General features: G+C 44.5%; 1 protein-coding gene across 1 annotated transcript in view; it reads left to right on the forward strand.

The window, feature by feature from the left end:
- Positions 1-265: 265 nt before the first annotated feature.
- Positions 266-20270, forward strand: part of lamb1a (laminin, beta 1a) — a 53555-nt gene continuing 33550 nt past the window's right edge. The window contains exons 1-8 of the mRNA XM_061677186.1: positions 266-385; positions 526-728; positions 10009-10147; positions 11595-11668; positions 16336-16524; positions 16623-16686; positions 16758-16960; positions 17462-17582. Coding sequence (XP_061533170.1) covers positions 355-385; positions 526-728; positions 10009-10147; positions 11595-11668; positions 16336-16524; positions 16623-16686; positions 16758-16960; positions 17462-17582 — 1024 coding nt within the window. The 5' untranslated portion in view covers positions 266-354. The remainder of the gene's footprint in view (positions 386-525; positions 729-10008; positions 10148-11594; positions 11669-16335; positions 16525-16622; positions 16687-16757; positions 16961-17461; positions 17583-20270) is intronic.

Here is a 20270-nt window from a genome sequence, read left to right on the forward strand (position 1 = left end):
CTCTTTTCGTTTACGCTACATTTATACTGATTTCCGCATTACTCTTCTCCCATTTAAATTGAAAGGACCCAGTTGAAAGGTTTCAGTTGAAGAAGCAAGGGAAGAAGAGCTTGTGAAGTTACAGACATAAGTCTCAAAACACCTATCGGAACTTTATCAGGTTAATAGCGAAACGTTCCAGTGAACAGGAAGTACATTTATTTTTGAAGGCGCGACCGGATGCTTGCTTTCCGTGTTGATGTTAAACTTGCCTCCATGTAGGCGGGGGAGGTTTGGAAGGCTCAGGTCTGAGGACTTGGCAGACTTTGGAGGCGAAGAAGTTCGTGTTCGGTCGGTTCACATGCGAATACGAAGATGCTGCGTGTTCAAGTCGTGCTGCTTCTCGGTGAGAAACTTCATCTTATTTTCACCAATTCTGAGCAAATCGGCTACTCTTCAACATGTTGTACTAAACTTCAAGAAGTGAATCCTTCTCCTCGCCTTTGTTAGACTGACCAATGTCGGGGCGGGGCTATTGCTCTTCAGGTTTTCAGGTGTTCACCTCGGCCCAGCAAGTTAGACCTGGCCAGGATCACATCAGCCTCCCAGAGCTCAGTGACGTCTGCACTGAGGGCAGCTGTTACCCAGCAACGGGCGATCTTCTTATTGGCCGAGCGCACCAGCTCTCGGCGACCTCGACCTGTGGGCTAAACCGTCCCGCACCCTTCTGCATTGTCAGCCATCTGCAGGTCATCAAACACTCAGTCCGGTTGCGGTCGGCCAGGTTGATTTTCAGCCAGCCCTGTCCTATATCTAAGAGACTTTGAAGAATAAGACAAGATATCGAAATGTATTAAACACCACCGGCATGCAAATTGAAAGACTAATTCATATACAAGCCAACCTCAAACTTTTCTCAAAATTTAGACAGTAGCCTATTTTGTACAGCGCTATCATGTGTTGGGGAGTGACGAATTACATCTAATGAGATTCTGTAATTTAATTGGAATCCATTGCATTACTGGGAGAATGTGAAATTGCATCACAGTTCCTTTGGGAAATTTCCATGGCTACAATTTTAGTCGCATTTTAAAAAACAAATTGCCACAACAGCCGACACTTGTGTGAGGTCATGTGCCATTCCAAATATGACCTCGAAGCGCCAACCTGGGTTCGAGACGGCGTCCAAATCGGTCGCACATGCGCCTTTTTTTTCAGCTTGTGCGATTAAAAATGCCCTCTTTTCGCACTTGCGCGAAAGTCACCTTTTTTTCCACTTCAATCTCCTCCTCCTGCATGCTCTGCGAGAGAGAGAGAGAGACACGTATCAATCATTGTTATGAATTCCATTTAAGCTCAAAGCTACCCGCAGCAATATTATTGGCTGCCTGCTGCAACATAATTGCCTGCTTCTTCCAGATAGGACAGGCTATTTTCAACAGCGTACATGCGCGTCACACACAGGCTAGTACGCCATTGTGTCTGGCCAGTGGCCACCACGTTCCTGTATTGACGCGGGCCCACTACTTTTTCCATTTAAAATTTGCTGTCAACTGATCTGGACGACTGGTGAGCAAGCCAGTTATCCTGAACCCAGCTTGTAAACTCCCCCCGTCGCCCGCAGCTTTTCCTTTGTCAAAAAAAGCAAAAGTTTTCTCCCCGAGCGACCTGATGATCGTACGGACAATATGCTGGCACGTGTGTGCTGACTCACATTTAACATGAGTTTGAATGTGATTGGTTAATTCTGAACACAGCTACAGTAGATCCCAGTTATAGACGGGTGTGCACACTTCTGCAACCATTTTATTCCAGCCGTTTAGTTTTACTTCCCCTCCTGAAAATGTTTTTTTTTTTTTTTTTTTTTTTAATAATTTCAGTTGTACAGGTCATAGAATACATTAATAGTGGAAAATCTTTTGAAATGATTTTACATCACCAACACCTTTGGGTATGTAGACCTTTTACATGCACTCGCTGTACCTTTACCTCATTGTTTCCCCAACTGATGTTCATTGTTCTCGCTAGCTTTGTTGCAATGCCAATATATAAATGCTCTGTGGCGGCGGGTCACACAGGATTGAAAGATCTCATCACGCCCATAACGTGCCATGTGCTGGTTACTCTGGCTGTGATAGTCTTTCTCAAGGAGGAATGTTGGCGGAGCAACTCAAGCCCCCCAATCAACCTCACAGTTCGGGGTAGCAAGCTTGAGAACAGGCTGCGGAAAGCAGGCTGATGTTAACATACTGCTTTATAACTAAGTTCCTCCCTGCCCGCTTTTCCTTTTATTAGCATCGCAACTCTTAATTTGCAACGATCAAATGAAGGATAAGACTCATTCCATGGAGCTTCATAGTCCAGTAAGTTAAAAAAGATTTGATGTTGGATGTTCATGGAAGAAATAGCTCACCATCTCTATTCCATAACTCCAGCACATTAAAGCTGTACCATAAGTAGACTTGCTACATTTGCTTTGATAGAAGGGCCCCTGTCTACTGATGGAATGGAATGTTTGTAAGAAAATAAAACTCCCTGATGAGTCTTACTTTGTGTGTGACTCTCGGGGTGGGGTGGGGGTGGGGAGGGGGGTTGTTATAGTCTGGAGCACTTCCTGTGTTGACCATAACCTCCCTCCCCAACACACACACACACACACACACACACACACACACACACACACACACACACATGGAGGTGCTGATATAACAGGAGACTGATGTTTGTCCAGCTGCTTTAGGACACTGCAGCGAAGTTCTCTCACTAAAAGAAATCCATTACTTTCCACCTGTCTCAGCTTATTTGCCGTCATTAGCCAGTTAAAAGTGTATCACTGAAAGAAAGGAAATAGCTTCAATAACATTACGTTGCTTCATCCATCCATCCATCAATTTTCTACCGCTTATCCAAGGTCGGTTCACGGGGGCAGTAGCTTTAGCAGGGACGCCCAGACTTCCCTCTCCCCAGCCACTTCATCCAGCTCTTCCGGGGGGACCCCGAGGCGTTCCCAGGCCAGCCTGGGTCGTCCCCGGGGTCTCCTCCCGGTGGGATGTGCCCGGAACACCTCACCAGGGAGGTATTCGGGAGGCATCCGAATCAAATGCCCCAGCCATCCTCATCTGGCTCCTCTCGATGTGGAGGAGCAGCGGCTCTACTCTGAGATCCTCCCGGATGACCGAGCTTCTCACCCTATCTCTAAGGGAGAGCCCTGCGGAGGAAAGTCATTTCGGCCGCTTGTATCCTGGATCTTGTTCTTTCGGTCACGACCCACACCTCGTGACCATAGGTGAGGGTAGGAAAGTAGATCGACCGGTAAATCGAGAGCTTTGCCTTTCGGCTTAGCTCCTTCTTTACCACAACAGATCGATACAAAGACCGCATCACTGCAGACGCTGCACCGATCCGCCTGTCGATCTCCCGTTCCATTCTTCCCTCACTCGTGACCAAGACCCCAAGATACTTGAACTCCTCCACTTGGGGCAGGATCTCATCCCCGACCTGGAGAGGACACGCCACCCTTTTCCGACTGAGGACCATGGTCTCAGATTTGGAGGTGCTGATTCTCATCCCAGCCGCTTCGCACTCGTCTGCAAACTGCTCCAGTGAGAGTTGGAGGTCACGGCTTGATGAAGCAAACAGAACCACATCATCAGCAAAAAGCAGAGATGCAATACTGAGGCCACCAAACTGGACCCCCTCTACGCCTCTGCTGCGCCTAGAAATTATGTCCATAAAAGTTATGAACAGAATCGGTGACAAAGGGCAGCCTTGGCGCAGTCCAACCCTCACCGGAAACGAGTCCGACTTACTGCCGGGTATGTGGACCAAACTCTGACTCCGGTCGTACAGCCCATATCAGGAGGTTCGGTACCCCATACTCCCGAAGCACCCCCCACAGGACCCCCCGAGGGACACGGTCGAACTCCTTCTCCAAGTCCACAAAACACATGTAGACTGGTTGGGCGAACTCACATGCACCCTCAAGGACCCTGCCAAGGGTGTAGAGCTGGTCCACTGTTCCACGGCCAGGACGAAAACCACACTGCTCCTCCTGAATCTGAGATTCGGACCCTCCTCTCCAGCACCCCTGAATAGACCTTACCAGGGAGGCTGAGGAGTGTGATCCCCCTGTAGTTGGAACACACCCTCAAAGGGGGACCACCACCCCAGTCTGCCAATCCAGAGGCACTGTCCCCGATGTCCACGCGGTGTTGCACAGGCGTGTCAACCAGGACAGCCCTACAACATCCAGAGCCTTGAGGAACTCCGAGCAAATATCATCCACCCCCGGGGCCTTGCCACCGAGGAGCTTTTTAACCACCGGTGAGGTCACCGAGGAGAGCCCGCCTCAGAGAACCCAGACTCTGCTCCCTCATGGGAAGGCGTGTCGGTGGAATTGAGGAGGTCTTTGAAGTATTCTCTCCACCGGCTCACAACGTCCCGAGTCGAGGTCAACAGCGCCCCATCCCCACTATACACAGTGTTGATGGTGCACTGCTTCCCCCTCCTGAGACGCCGGATGGTGGACCAGAATTTCCTCGAAGCCGTCCGGAAGTCTTTCTCCATGGCCTCACCGAACTCCTCCCACGCCCGAGTTTTTGCTTCAGCGACCACCAAAGCTGCATTCCGCTTGGCCAGCCGGTACCCATCAGCTGCCTCCGGAGTCCCACATGCCAAAATAGGGCTGATAGGACTCCTTCTTCAGCTTGACGGCATCCCTCACCGTTGGTGTCCACCAATGGGTTCGGGGATTGCCGCCATGACAGGCACCAACCACCTTATGGCCACAGCTCCGGTCAGCCGCCTCAGCAATGGAGGCGCGGAACATGGTCCACTCGGACTCAATGTCCCCCGCCTCCCCTGGAACATGAGCAAAGTTCTGTCGGAGGTGGGAGTTGAAACTCCTTCTGACAGGGGATTCCGCCAGACGTTCCCAGCAGACCCTCACAATACGTTTGGGCCTGCCACGTCGGACCCCACCATCGGAGCTCTGAACTGCTGTTTGGTGCATAGGCACAAACAACAGACCCGGATTTACTGTTGTCTTTTAATTTGGGGTTTGTTTAGTTATTTGCTGTTGTTTTTTGATTCGCTGTTGTGTTTATTATTTAGTTGTTGTGTTTTTTTAATTTGCTGTTGTGCTTAGTAATTTGATGTTGTGTTTAGTTATTTTCTGTTGTGTTTAGTTACTCACTAGGGTTGCGGGCGTGCTGGAGTCTATCCCAGCTGACTGGGCGAGAGGCGGGGTACACCCTGAACATTCGCACTCACATTCACACCTATGGGCAATTTAGAGTCGTCAATTAACCTACCGTGCATGTTTTTGGAGAGGAAACCGGAGTACCTAGAGAAAACCCACGCAGGCATGGAGAGAACATAAAATGTCCACTCAGGCGAGGCTGGATTTGAACCCAGTCCTCAGAACTGTTGTCAGCTATTTAGCTATAATGGCTTATGTTTTAAGAACATTTCAGTGGTAAATTTACCCCGCTATGTATTGATGATTTATTTATGTTTCCTAGTTTCATTTCTATAGTATTGTCCCTTGATGTGTTTGCTGAAATGTGAGGGGCTGACTTAAGTTTGTGATGCTGTTCGTGGCACAAAGGCAGTACTGACCAAGACATGACTCAGTGAAATAAGCACAGATCATAACCTCTCTTGGCCTGTAGTTTGGTACTACGTATTGTGGGTGAATCATTCAATCTGCCTCTCTTATTACCTTGCTGCGCCCATCGTTCTAGAACTCGATCAGTCTGGACAGCTGTTTTACCATTGCTATGGAATTCAGTCGATGTTTATTAACAGTATGAAGCCATCTTTGACCTCACTGAGAAGTTTTTTTAAGGCTCCACAGGGAGGGTTGCAACAGATCAAACAATCACGGTTTGGATCAGATCACGGGTTCGAGTCACGGATCGGATCGTTTTTCGGATCAGCAAAAAAAAAAACAAAAAAAAAAAACAAAAGACTAAAGAAGACTAAAGAAATTGAACTTTGTCCTCCATTCATTTTGTAAAACACTTTTGCTCATGAAATAAAAACATTCAACTCAAAATGTCAAATATGACCATTTAAATTATATGACAACAACTTAAAGTGAAATATAAGGCATGAGAACATCTTTTAAACATGGACAATGAATGAAAAACATCTCAAAGTGCAATTTAAGGACTATGCTCTTCCTTTAAACATGGATAGCGAGTTAAACACTAGCCTATGTCCACATCATTGAAAAAGAAGACATTTAAGAAAGGAAAGTATATCTTACCAATAATTTTGCATTATCTGTGGTGACTGGAATATTAGTATTTGGTTGTGGGGGATTTCCGGCCGTTCGTGTTGCGCCATACATCCGGATGAATGGGGCTTCCGTCGAGCAGGAACAAAGGAATACTTTGAGACGCAGGCTTTTAGGTTACATGAGGTTTATGAAGAAGAGTCAAATTAGCAAAAAACCCGACAGAAATTATCGGTCACAAGCGTATAAAGTCTCGTATCTCTGGGCTTAAGGCTTCTTTATACTCGCGCTGACATCATTGTGGCTGTCCTGCGCATAGCTTTCCTTTTATACTTGAGTGCAACCCACGTGCGCAGTTTTGAAAATGTACTGCAGTTCAGCTCCAAGTCGGCGGTGTCGCTACGGCTGGTATTGGCGAGGACAACACAGGGTAGAGTTTCCTCTGCATTTGTTTGGCCATTTCCGGTAGCCGTTTTTACTTACCTTTCAGTAACAAGGAACAAAGCAACAACAATGGCGACCGTGGAACAGTGTCTGCTAGAACAAATGGACCAAGATGACCAGATGATACGTTCAATTATGCTGCAAAATCGATCGAGAAGGAGGCGGCGTAGATTGTACGCAGAACCAAGGGTCACGCTGAGTACAACATCACAGCATGTGACTAAAATGGACCAATCACAAGAGATGATCTCCGCGGCGTTCGACGCGCAGCAACAATTTTTTCCGTGTGCACGTCAAGCTACGCAGAGGGGCAATTTGTCAGTTACGTGATGCAATGCGGGCGTTGTCGGCCGCGCGACCGCGGGAGTATAAAGAGGCCTTTACTCTGCAAGACCACCCCTAGGCTTGATTGGTTCGCCGGGTGGGTTTGAATGGCAGGGCTCCTCTTCTTACCGATAATTGGTGTCACCTCTGTCCACAGGGGTTCATGTGGTGCCAAAAAGACATCTCTGTCTCGACTGTCACGGCGATGCCTGGTTTATCTCACACGGACGCTAAATGAATTACCAGCCAGTCTGAAGGAGCGCATCAAAACTGGAGACCAGAGAACCTGGTTTCTCACCCGGACTTTAAATTAATTAACAGTTATCCCAGTCATCAGAAGACCCCCTGTGTGTGCAGGGCTCAAGATGCTGACCAAAAAAGTTTGAAAATCCGCTGGTCCCGCATGCCAAGATAAAAGTTCTAAAGGCCCTTTTCCCTTTGAACTCAACTCAAGACCTCTGGGACAATTGAAGGAGCCCAGCGACACCCACTGGCGGTGGAGGGTTACTGCCAACAGCGACAACACTTCAGCTTCACCGAAAATGAATGTTGTGTGACATTTTAAGAACTTTGCATGAATGCTCCAACTGTCTACCACCACACCAATGTCACTAGTGATTGTATTTCTCAGAATTTGAATGTCCGCTGGTTAAATTAGTTTGTCACCTGAATATGCTTGTGTTTATCTCAAAACGAACACAGAAATGTTATACAAATAATCAGTAAGTGTTGTTAGCCGCTACATAAGGTTGAAACACTCATTGCATATATTAAAGGGTGCATGTAAACAGTGCATTAGTTGGGAATTAATGTTATGATATTCCACTGGTTTTAAACCACAAATCATCCTAAAATGAAATGAGATTCTAAAGGCGCAGTCTGCCTTCCGTTTGGTCAAAGCCCGCCTTGCTCTCTGAGGCACATAAAAGGCCGAAGCCCCTTTGTCATTTGCTCTGGTTTGGCACTCGTTCTCTGGCTCTCTAACTTTTTCAACTGGCCTAAAATCTGGCTCAGCCCGGGAGCCCCACCTCTCACCACAAGGTGGCTGAGGCTGACAGACACCAACTTCCCTGTGTGGACTGCAGGGAGCACCTGCCAACTCCCTGAAGCTACCCTTTTGGGTGTGGGGCAGTTTACGGACAAGTCTCAGTTGGGAAGTTTTTCCCTGAACGCTTGGCTAACAATGCCACTGCAAGCGCTCCGGCCATCCTGCACCTGAAGTGTGCTTTTTTTTGTTATTTTCTTCCTTTTTCTTCAAACCATCCCTCGTGAGTGGTCTTGCCAACCACCTGGAAGGTCGACCCGTCTGCCTGAATTGGTCTACGCAACGGAAGTCCAACATGCTGTTACTAGGTACAAATTAGAGTGTATTTGGGTCAAAGAAATAACAGTACACAGAGATTCACAAGCTCTCGCACTGTCACCGCGCATGATCATTCCACCCTCGCATCACAAGTTCAGCCTCCTCTTCCAATGTTCGTCTGTCCTTTGTTTTGCTTTTCTCTGCATTGTTCCTCTGGAGATTCCCGTGTTAGATTTCATAAAATTTTATATAAAACCCACTACCTGTATCGTTTGTGTTTGGATACGATAAGAGACCTCTGGGATCTTGAACTCTTATTTAGTTCCTGAAGCAACCTTCAGATTATGAGACAGGTTTTTCAGTCACATTTCCTAGTTTCACACATCTAAAGAGACGTGGTTCCCCTTTACGAGATAAAATAGTCTGATTTTAATGTTAAAACGTAAATCGGACAAACGCTGATGTGAACGCAGGCGTTCACCTTCGATGAATTTATTTACAGTGGGTACGGAAAGTATTCAGACCCCCTTAAATTGTTCACTCTTTATGTTGCAGCAATTTGCTAAAACCATTTAAGTTAATTTTTTTCCTCATTAATGTACACACAGCACCCCATATTGACGGAAAAAAACTGAATGGTTGAAATTTTTGCAGATTTATTAAAGGGAAACTGAAATATCACACAGCTATAAGTATGTAAGACCCTTTGCTGTGACACTCATATATTTAACTTGGGTGCTGTCCATTTCTTCTGATCATCCTTGAGATGGTTCTACACCTTCATTGGAGTCCCGCTGTTTGATTATACTGATTGGACTTGATTAGGAAAGCCACACACCTGTCTATGCAAGACCTTACAGCTCACAGTGCATGTCAGAGCAGACCTCAAGCTGAAGCACACTTTGGTTCTACAGCAGGATAACGATCCAAAACACACCAGCAAGTCAACTTCTGAATGGGTTAAAAAAACCAAAATGAAGGTTGTGGAGTGGCCTTGTCAAAGTACAGACTTGAATCCAATTGAAATGCACTGACATGATTGTAAAAATGCCATTCATGCTTGAAAACCCTCCATTTTTGATTAATTTAAACAATTCTGCAAGGAAGAGTGGGCCAAAATATCTCCACAGAGATGTGAGACTGATTGCCAATTGCCAAGAAAATGCTTGATTTCATTGCTGCTGCTGAGGATGGCCCAACAAGTTGTTAGGTTTAGGGGGCCATTACTTTTTCACACAGGGTCGGGTAATAAATGCAATCACCATTTAAAAACAGCATTTTAAATTCCCTTGGGTTATATTTGTCTGATATTTACATTTGTTTGATGATGTTAAATATTAAAGTGGGGGGCTGTGGGATCATTTCATGCTCATGCTTCCGAGAGGTTTGGAGGTGACACCACACTGCACGCAAATACTCTTGGACTAATCCACGGACCACATGTGTACCAAACTGTGGAGAGTGATCCGTACGAATCACGATCTGTTGCACCGCTACTCCACAGCTATTTTCACCTCTGCATATGTGAAAACTCCTCTACTGTTGATTTATTCTTTTGGGTTGGTTTCACAAAATGTTAATCTTTTAATCAAAATCATGTCTAATGCTTTCATCATCCCATCCAGACAAACAGCAGGAAGACAGGAATCTGTGGAATTCCACCCTTCATAAACCCCCATTTTTCCTTCTCTTTTTCTGTCCTCTTTTTTTATGTCAGGAGGAAAAAAAATGTTTCATGTGTGACTCAGCAACCCCCTACAGTGAACAATCCAATCAGACGGGCAGCCATCGTATTGAGAATGTTGTTACCACATTTGCTCCGAACAGACTGAAGACCTGGTGGCAATCTGAGAACGGTGAGGAAAAACAATGAAACAATGAAAACATCAACACCAGTCACACATATTGTTGCGTGTTTTAGCTGACTAAAGGCTATATATTTACCATCTATTAGCAGTTCCCAAATGGTTAAAGTGGATGTGCAGCGGTTGGTGTTTCTTGGTCAAGCCTCTCGGAATTGATGGCAAGCTCCGAGTTATTGCCCTCAGTCGAATGGTGACTCTAGAGACTGCTTCTCCCGGCTGTTCTTTGCTCATTAATCCATTGCTCGAGTTGGTCTTCCAACTCGGGCCATCTCGTCTTGGTTCCACAGAAACTCAGCTTCGTCTTCTTGACTTGGCGAGGCTCGTTTTCCTGCTTCCTCCACTTGCGAACCGTGGATTCGTTGATCTTGAATTCTCTCGCGGCTGCTCGATTTCCATGTTCCTCCGCGTAACTGATAGCTCGCAGTATAAACTGTGCTTCATAAGCGTGAACCTTCGTAGGTGCCATTTTGGGGGTCCTTAGCCAAACCGATGCACATACTGAAACTATATACCTACTGGGGGCGTGTCTTTAGCGTCCTCCTACACACGCACCCTTTACGTCCGCATGCTGTTCTCAGTCACGTCCGCCTTCCTCTATATAAGCAGCGTGTCTGCAGGAAATGCTCCCAGTCAGTCAAGCGCAGCGGTCATTAAAGTCACACAACAACATTTACAGATTTTGGAACTCGGTGCGCATATAAGGTGCTCCGCATTATAACGCGCCCCGTCCATTTTGGAGAAAATTTTAAACTTTTAAGTGCGCCTTATGGTCGTGAAAATACGGTATTTAAGTAAGTGTCATACAACCAGCCTGGCTCCAGTGCTGAAAAAAAGATATACAGTATGTTGGGTAACTCAGACTGTAGCAGGGCTGTATTTTTGTGCTATTTAGATGTGACTAAATGTCTCCCCTAAATATAGTTAGAGTAGCTAGACATCTCCGGAATATATTTTGCCTATTGGTTTTGCAGGATGTTGGATGGATGACAGAAACACTTCGGTGTTTCAATTAGTCACTTAGTGTAGTTAACTCTAGAGGGCAGACAGCATTGCACAATCTTTAGTAAGTTATTTGTTTAAGTGGAGTGCAGAGGAGCCTTGGATCTCTGCTTCCTGGTCTCAGTTCTCAATGGCATGTTTGGGACTTCCACAGCAGTAGAAATAAAATCTCCTCTGCGCAAAAATGGTAGGATACAGTAATTTATATATTCCTATAAATCCCAATTATCTCTGAATCTTACATAAATATCTGAGCACTACATGGGCAACCAACAATGGAATCATGACATCCCATATGGAATGGAATCTCTGGTTAGATTTGGCTCAAAGCGACAGCGTCTGATGTTTTGCCAAAGATCATAAATCTGATGGTGATCATACAAACAAGATGTTGATCTAATGATGAAAATAGTTGAGATTATTGATCCTCTGTATACAGGTGTGGAAAATGTCAGAATCCAACTGAACCTGGAGGCGGAGTTCCACTTCACTCACCTCATCATGACTGTCAAAGTAAGTGATAGCAAATTGAAATATATCACACATTCATTAAATTTAACAGGTGTATATGTTTAAAGAGAGCCCTGGATCTTTAAAGACCAAGGGTTCTTGTGAAGAGTGTCTAGTTCCGTGTAACCTATATCATAAACAGTTTGAGGATTTATGTACTTAATGTCTAATTACAGTATGTACATAGGGAGAAAAAAGTATGTGAACCCTGTAGAATTTCTGCATAAATTGGTCAACAACTGTAGGCTGATCTTCATCTAAATAACAAGAATAAACAAAAACAGTATGCTAAAAGCTAATAACTCACAATTATGTTTTTATATTTTTATTGAAATCAAAATGTAAACATTCACAGGATAGGGAGGAAAAAGTCAATGAACCCTGGGATTTAATAACTGGTTGACCCTTTGGCAGCAATAACCTCAACCAAACGTTTCCTGTAGTTGCACAGCACAACAATCAGGATGACTTGTGGATCAAAACTCTTTACAAAACTGTTGCAGTTCAGCAAGATTCCTGGGATGTCTGGTGTGAATAGCTCTCTTGAGGTCATGCCACAGCATCTCAATCGACTTGAGGTCAGGACTTTATATATAAACTTGTTGAAAGCTGAAAAAGGTTACCCAACCAGCTATAAAAGTCTTGATGTTCATCAATCCACATTTAGACAACTTATCAATAAATAGAGAAAGCTCAGCACTTCTCTGTCAAGGAGATGCCGTCCTGTAAAAATGACTGCAGAGCACTGTGCAGAATAGTGATGGGATGATGATACCTCAAGGAGTGTATTGACACACTACACAAACTGTGTTGGCCTGTATTGACACTGTGTTAGTCACTCAATAGTGACCCCTGCAGTAGTTCTAAAATCTTTGCAGGTAAACAAAATGAAAATAAGATGGAAAGGCTTACATGCTCCAAACCCAACATCAGCCTGTGAAAATATTTAATCGCTAGTCCTTTACTTAAAATCTGATCTCGCCATTGTATAATTTCATTTGCTCAATTTGTTTGCTGAGCTGTTTATGAGAAGAGTTTAAATTTTGCTTAAAACCTCAGCCTCATCCACTGCTTGCTTGTTAGGCACTGCAACCCAAAAGGAACTATTTTGTTAAAAGCTTATTAAAGGACTGTCATTTTTACAAACAATATTACAGAGTCACACAAAGCCTTTGGGGTGTAATTAACTATTTTTGAAAATTCAATTTTTTTGTGAGAATTTCAACATACCTGGGGAATTTATACAAGTATCTCCCAATTGTTCATTGCCAGGCTGAGCTCTCTAATGCCTCAGCATTAATGAAGTGCTCTTATTGATGTAGGATAGCTCTGTGGAGCAGAGCAGACACTTCACCTACAATAAAATAAAAAGTTAATTTATCTGAAAACAATTCAAACGTCTTACCAGAAAGGAGTACAAACATATTTAATTCAAAAACTAACAGTAAACAATGCCCAAAGGAGAAAAAGATTTACCTTATTTGGCGTCAAAAGATCAAAATTATTCCAGACTGGGGAAATCTTCTTTGAACGATCCATGAAGTCCGTGGAACAAGGTGAGGGCAAGCAAAAAGCAAAAAAACAAAATCCAAAAGCAAGAGCAAAACTCCAGCCAACAAATCCGCAACATGTCAATACAGTTTGTTTCCTTATGAACACAATTTGGCGCGGCACATCCAAACGACACACTTCCTGTATCGGTCACATGATTTTTTTTTTCTTAAAGCGATAGACGCACCAATACGGGGTATCGCTCCTGTGTGCTCGGCACGGTGCTGACCCACCAGTGTTGTTCGTCCCATCACTAGTGCAAAATGCTTAATGAGGTAGAAAAGAACCAGCTGAGTGTCAGGTCAAGACTTACAGAAATTGCTGGCACATGCCAAAAATCTCTGTTGACAAATCTACCACATGTAAAACATTAAAGGTCCCGTATTTTGGCTAGTTAGACCGCCATAGAGTGACTCTCTAACATGGACTTGAATTTCATAAAATGCCTTGGTTTTGTCATACGAGTGTCCAGAAAAGGCCCCTCTGACAGCTACTTCTGTTTGACCCAGTTTTGTATCTACTTTGTCCATATTTGACTAAGACCCCCCCCCCCCCTTCCTTTGATTGGTTGCATCAGTGTAGAAGACCCACTTGTGAGAGCACACGTGTTTGTTATGTTGACAACGCTGGCTCGGGATTGGAAAGGGAAGGCGGAGATCTTTGCTTGTGACGTAGATAAGCTTGAGAAATTCACGTGACCTGATTTCAGGCCTCTCGGCAGAAAAACGTCCTGAACTCAGAAATGCATGGACGATTTTAATTCATATTTCAGGTTTACTGAGGCACCATAGAGCCAATATTACATCCCAAATACTAGAAAAAGTTGGTTTGGCAAACTGCAATATGTCCCACTTAAACAACAATGGGGTTCATGGGAGAACACCAACAAGGAGGAAGCGGTTTCTTTCTAAAAAAATAAATAAAAATAAATTAAAAAAAACATCGCTGCACCTTTGAAGTTTGTTAAAGAGCACTTGGATGTTCCACAGCACTACTGGCAAAACATTCTGGAGAAAGATGAAACCAAAGTTGAATTATTGAGAAAGAACACACAATGCCATATGTGGAGGAAAAATGGCACAGCACACGAACATCAAAACCTTATCACAACTGTGAAGCATGGTAGAGGGATTCTCAACGTATGGCCATGGTTTGTTACCTCAGGGCCTGGACAGCTCGCTATCGTCAATGGAAAAATTTATTTACATGTTTAGCAAGATATTTTGTGGAAGAACTTGAGGCCATGTATCCAACAGTTGACTCTCAAAAGAGGATGAGTGTTGCAACAGGACAATGATCCAAAACACAGGAGCAAATCAACCACAGAATGGTTTCAGAAGAAGAAAATACGTGTTCTGGAGTGGCCCAGTAAAAGTCCTGGCCTCAGTCCGACCATAACTAGCAACCCTTTACTGCTTTACTGCTCAGTGACTGTTTTTTTGTCAATGTCTTTATGTCTCAAAAGTGTTCTCTGCCAATTGACTGTCTGTTGTCGTACTAGAGCGGCTCCAACTACCGGATGCAAATTCCTTGTGTGTTTTTGGACAGCCAGTTATCAAATCCAAGGGTCCACTTACCTTTTACTCCGTCATGTAAATGTTATTTTCAACAAACATATGAAAACATATAATTGTGAGTGTGGTATTAGTTTAAGTAGGCGCTGACTGTTTATTCTGGTGATTTAGATGAAGCTCAGACTACATTTGATGACCAATTGATGCAGAAATGTAAGAACTTCCAAAGGGTTGACATACTTTTTCATCCCACTGTATATTGTATTATACAGTATATTATGTATGTATCTTTTTTTCTTCTTAATTTACAATACATTTCTGGAGTGGAATAGAGCAGCTGACCGAATTTCATGTGGAATAATAAAACGTAGTTACACAGTTTAACATCAAGGACTACAACCCCTTTGAAAAGTAACCTTTTTTTTTTCCCAGTGAACAATTTTCTTAATTTTGATAATGATTAGAATCGCCTTTTTGTTCTCCTGAAATTTAGCTTTACTAGACATGTACTGTATGTACAAATTTTTGTGTGCCTATTAGGGGCTTTTTCACCAATCAGCCCAGGATCTTTGAGTGTTTTGTATCTGTAAATGTGTTTGCATTAAAAAGAAGAGATTGTACATTGCAAATATTTATTTGTGAACGGAAGGTTTTTTTATTCATTGTTTTCCCCCACGACTCACTGGATTGGACCATCAGAGCGTCCCTGCTCGCCAGCCTCATGTCGGTATTCCTCTCCTTTGGTCTGGCCAACGAAGACGCACACGCCCACTTGGGGTCAGACCTCCGCTCCTTAGCGGGACTGAGTCGGCCAGCGGTGGAACTTGCAGATCTCGCCGCTGAGCCCGTTGCGAGTTCCGCTGAGCCATGGAGTTCGCCGCCGCGGCTCTTTGTCCAGCCTGCTCCTTGTCCCCCAAGTGCGACTCAGCGGGAAAACATAAAGATTTGTGTTCGGAAGCCTCACGCCCCTCACCTCCGGCCGAGGAAGACGCACATACCCGCTTGGGCTCAGACCTCTGCTCTTTAGCGGTACAGAGTCTGCCAGTGGTGGACCTTGCCGCCGGGGAAGCGGCAGATCTCCCCGCGAGCCAATGGGGATCGATTGGTCACGCTCGATTGGTGATTCAAAGTTTTGCTCTTTCAATGTATTTTAATTCTCTTATTTCGAGCCTTGCATAACGCCGCATAATGGCGATTCTGTGAATTACAAAGTAAATGCCTACAGAGGTCTGTCAACCAATCAGCATTCGTCAGCACAGCTCACCCCCTCAAAGAGTTCCTGGTAGCTCTCTGAAGACCCTACCCGTCAGGAGGAATGAAATAATCCAGGGGGAAACTTCCGTACCCTTGGTCTTTTTTTTCAATGGGGACACAGTGGGAAGTAAAGTTACCAGGGTAGCGAGGGAAGTTCCTGCAAAGTTTCCTGTGGTGGGTAAGCCCCAAATGACAAATCTCATTTGCAGTCCGTCAGACTTCAAATGTTGGACATTGCTGTTCAAGAAGTTCCAATTGCTTTAATATGTTCATTTTGTTCGGATGATTCTGTGCTATTTGATAGATATGGACGTATGAATGACTGTTTTTTACTGGCTCTCATCCCTGAAGACGTTTCGACCTGCTGCCATGGTAATTGAGCGCTCAGCAGACTTTGGGAAAACCTGGAATGTGTATCGCTACTTTGCCTATGACTGTGAAACGTCCTTCCCTGACGTTTCTGCGGGTCCCATGATGAAGGTTGATGATGTCATCTGTGACTCACGCTATTCCGACATTGAGCCATCGACTGAGGGAGAGGTAATGTAAATGAACTCAACTCACCTCTATGATCACTTTCACAACAATCACAATTTTTGGTGTTCAGATCGAGTCAACAATCTGCTCAATCTTCTCAGGTAATTTTCAGAGTTTTGGACCCAGCTTTCCGGATCAACGACCCATATAGCCCTCGAATCCAGAGTATGCACCAACTGACTTTTTAGTTATTTGAGATCCGCTGGTTTTTAAATAGTCATGGATATCTTTTACAGATATGCTAAAGATCACAAATCTAAGGGTGACGTTCACAAAACTTCACACGCTTGGGGACAACCTGCTTGACTCGCGCATGGAGATTAAAGAGAAGTATTACTATGCTGTCTATGACATGGTGGTTCGAGGAAACTGCTTTTGCTATGGACATGCGTCAGAGTGTGCCCCGGTCCAGGCAACTGGCCCTGTTAGGGAGGGCATGGTAAGTTGTCAGGGGGGTTATATTCAAAATATTTTCCCCTCCAAGCGGGAACATTACACATGGGGCATTACAACTTGTGCAATTTGGGGAGATTTATTGCAATTTCTTCTTGCACTTTAAAACAGGTTATGAACCCTCAAATAAATGATTCAAATAACAACACAAATACCTACATTACTGTAGGCCAAGTAACAAATACGATTATTATAAGTCACTATAAAGTATACACAAACATGAATATCTTTTGGCATTAACTGCTAAACAAAAGAGCCAAACATTCCCTGCCGGCTGCCCATGTGAATGATACCTTTGTCTGAAATAAACAGTTTCACCCATTTAAATATGGCACACCGCTGCGTCTCTAAATAAGTCCCAACAAACTAACTGGTTTCCCACCTAACTGAAACCTATAGAATCTCAGATAAACCAAAGTCTCTCCACAGGTAATATTGAGACATTCTGTTAAGATTGATAATTGTTTTTATGGTTTAATTTTTCCAGGTTCATGGTCACTGCATGTGTAATCATAACACCAAAGGACTGAACTGTGAACAGTGTCAGGATTTCTATCATGACCTACCATGGAGACCAGCTGAGGGACGCAACACCAATGCCTGCAAGAGTGCGTATGTACTGGTTCACAGGACAGCATTCTTACTGGCAAGAAGCTGGTTCTTCAAATGAAATCAAACTTTATTTATAAAGCACTTTTCATACAATGACATGCAACTCAAAGTGCTTTACATAGTTAAAATCAATCCCCTCTCGCCACTCATCCATACAGACACACGTGCACACACACACACACACACACATACACACACATGCAGGTAAAAATGAAAAAAAAAAATGATAATAAAGTAATGACCAACGGTTGACTTATGGCTGGGCACAGAGAATCCAGGTGAGGAAACACCATCTCAGGGAGCCATCTGCACCAAGTGCAGAGAACAGACCGTGGCCACAGGACAGTGTAGTGATGTAAGAGGAGCCACACATGGTTACTGAGGACCCCATGAGAGAGGACCTTGGCCACGGCCCTTACAGCTCCCAGTCCAGAGGGCTCCCTCTGAGGAAAAAAAAAAAAAACATAGATAGGTACAGTAGAATCTCAATAAAACAGATATCGGATCAAACGGACCGTCGGACTGAACTGTGTTCAAAAATAGTTTCCATTTGTCACTTAAACTGCCGTTGACAAAGTCTGTTAGTTCTTGCATTGGCCACAGTTGTTTACTGGCGCTGAAGTGTAATGCAGACAGAGAATGGGGAGAGCGAGAGAGAGAGAGAGAGAGAGCGAGAGAGAGAGAGAGAGCGAGAGAGAGCGAGAGAGCGGCATGGTGGCATTGTTAACTCTGAGAAATACAAACACAAGTCTCCGGCATCTGGAACATGCTATTTTTGGTACAGTAACATTTTTTTGTCAAGATGTTCGCTTTTGGCAACTGATTTGGAACTAGGAAGCACATGAATTCCTCGCGGCTCAAACAAACCCCCTACGATGAGTAGTGTATGTCAACCATGTCATCATGACCAAGCACACAGCATGGTAGATTTGAATAAAATGTGAAACTTTCAAACATCCATCCATCCATCCATTTTCTTTACCGCTTATCCTCACTAAGGTCGTGGGCTGCTGGAGCCTATCCCAGCTATATTCGGGCGGGAGGCGGGGTACACCCTGAACCGGTCACCAGCCTATCGCAGGGCACATAGAAACAAACAACCATTCATAGTCACATTCACACCTGCGTGCGAATGGTTGTTTGTTTGTATGTGCCCTGTGATTGGCTGGCAACCGGTTCAGGGTGGACACCGCCTCCAGCCCAATGATAGCTGGGATAGGCTCCAGTACGCCCGCGACCCTAGTGAGGAGAAGCTGCTCAGTAAATGGATGGATGGATGGATAAATCCTAAATTAAAAAGGTGGGTCTTGAGCTTATTCTTAAAAATATTCATGTTCTCTGCAGCTCTGAGGTGCTCTGGCAGGCTGTTTCACAGACAGGGGCCGTGAAACTGGAACGATGCCTCACTGTGCATGTGTCCTGACTTTGGGAATAACTAAAAAGCCACAGTCGGAGGACCTCAGGGCCCGTGAGGGTTCATATAGTAAAAGCAACTGTGAGAGATAAGAAGGCCCAAGACCATTAAGACACGTAAAACCAGCAAAAGAACCTTAACATTGATCCTGAAACACATGGGGAGCCAATGCAAATGCAGTGATTTTAAAATTGTTATGATGTGCTCCCGTGTTCTGGTCTTTGTCAGGACACGTGCTGCCGAGTTCGTAATATTTGTGAGCCTGAAATTGTCTTTTTGGGAAGACCAGAAAACAGTGCATTACATCCATCCATCCATCCATTTTCTACATCGCTTATCCTTACTAGGGTCGCGGATATGCTGGACCCTCTCCCAGCTAACTGTGGGCTGGAGGCGGGGTACACCTTGAACCGGTTGCCAACCAATCGCAGGGCACATATAAACAAACAACCATGCACACTCACATTCATACCTACGGACAATTTAAGAGTCTTCAATTAACCTACCGTGCATGTTTTTGGGATGTGGGAGGAAGCCCGAGAACCCATAGAAAACCCACGCAGGCACGAGCAGAACATGGAAACTTCACACAGCCGAGGCTGGATTTGAACCCGGGTCCTCAGAACTGTGGGCCGGATGTGCTAACCTAGCAGATTACAATAGACTTTAAATGATAGATAAAAAAAACTGTTTATATTTTTAATGTGTGGAATAAAAGTGAGCCCAGAGTCTAAAATAAGACCCTGTTTTTTCACCACGAAGGAAGGTTTTAAGGACAATGCTTAAAACAACTCTTGTAATTTATTTAGTTAGTTGATGACTATAACTTTAGTTTTTTTTTCTGTTCCTTAAAGAGGAGTGGTTGGAAACCATAACATGCTATAAAGAGAGACATACCTGTGGCAGAGCGGGTGAGGGAGTTGTGGGCATATTCAACCCACGGGAGAAAGGTGCTCCAGAAGGTGGGGTTGCGTGCAACCACGCAGCCCAGAGCAGACTGCAGATTTTGATTTGCCCGCTCCGTCTGGCCGTTTGACTGCGGATGGTAAACAGAGGACAGACTGGCTGCTGCGCCCACCGCCTTACAGAACTCCTTCCATAACTGGGAGGAAAACTGAGGACCTCTGTCCGAGACGATGTCAACAGCGATGCCATGGAGCTTGAACACGTGAAGGACTAGGAGATTAGCAGTTTTAAAGGCAGAGGGTAACTTGGGAAGGGGTACGTAATGGACACACTTGGAGAAATGATCAATAATAGTAAGAATGAT

The sequence above is a fragment of the Phycodurus eques genome, chromosome 5, assembly GCF_024500275.1.
Source record: "Phycodurus eques isolate BA_2022a chromosome 5, UOR_Pequ_1.1, whole genome shotgun sequence".
NCBI lineage: Eukaryota > Metazoa > Chordata > Actinopteri > Syngnathiformes > Syngnathidae > Phycodurus > Phycodurus eques.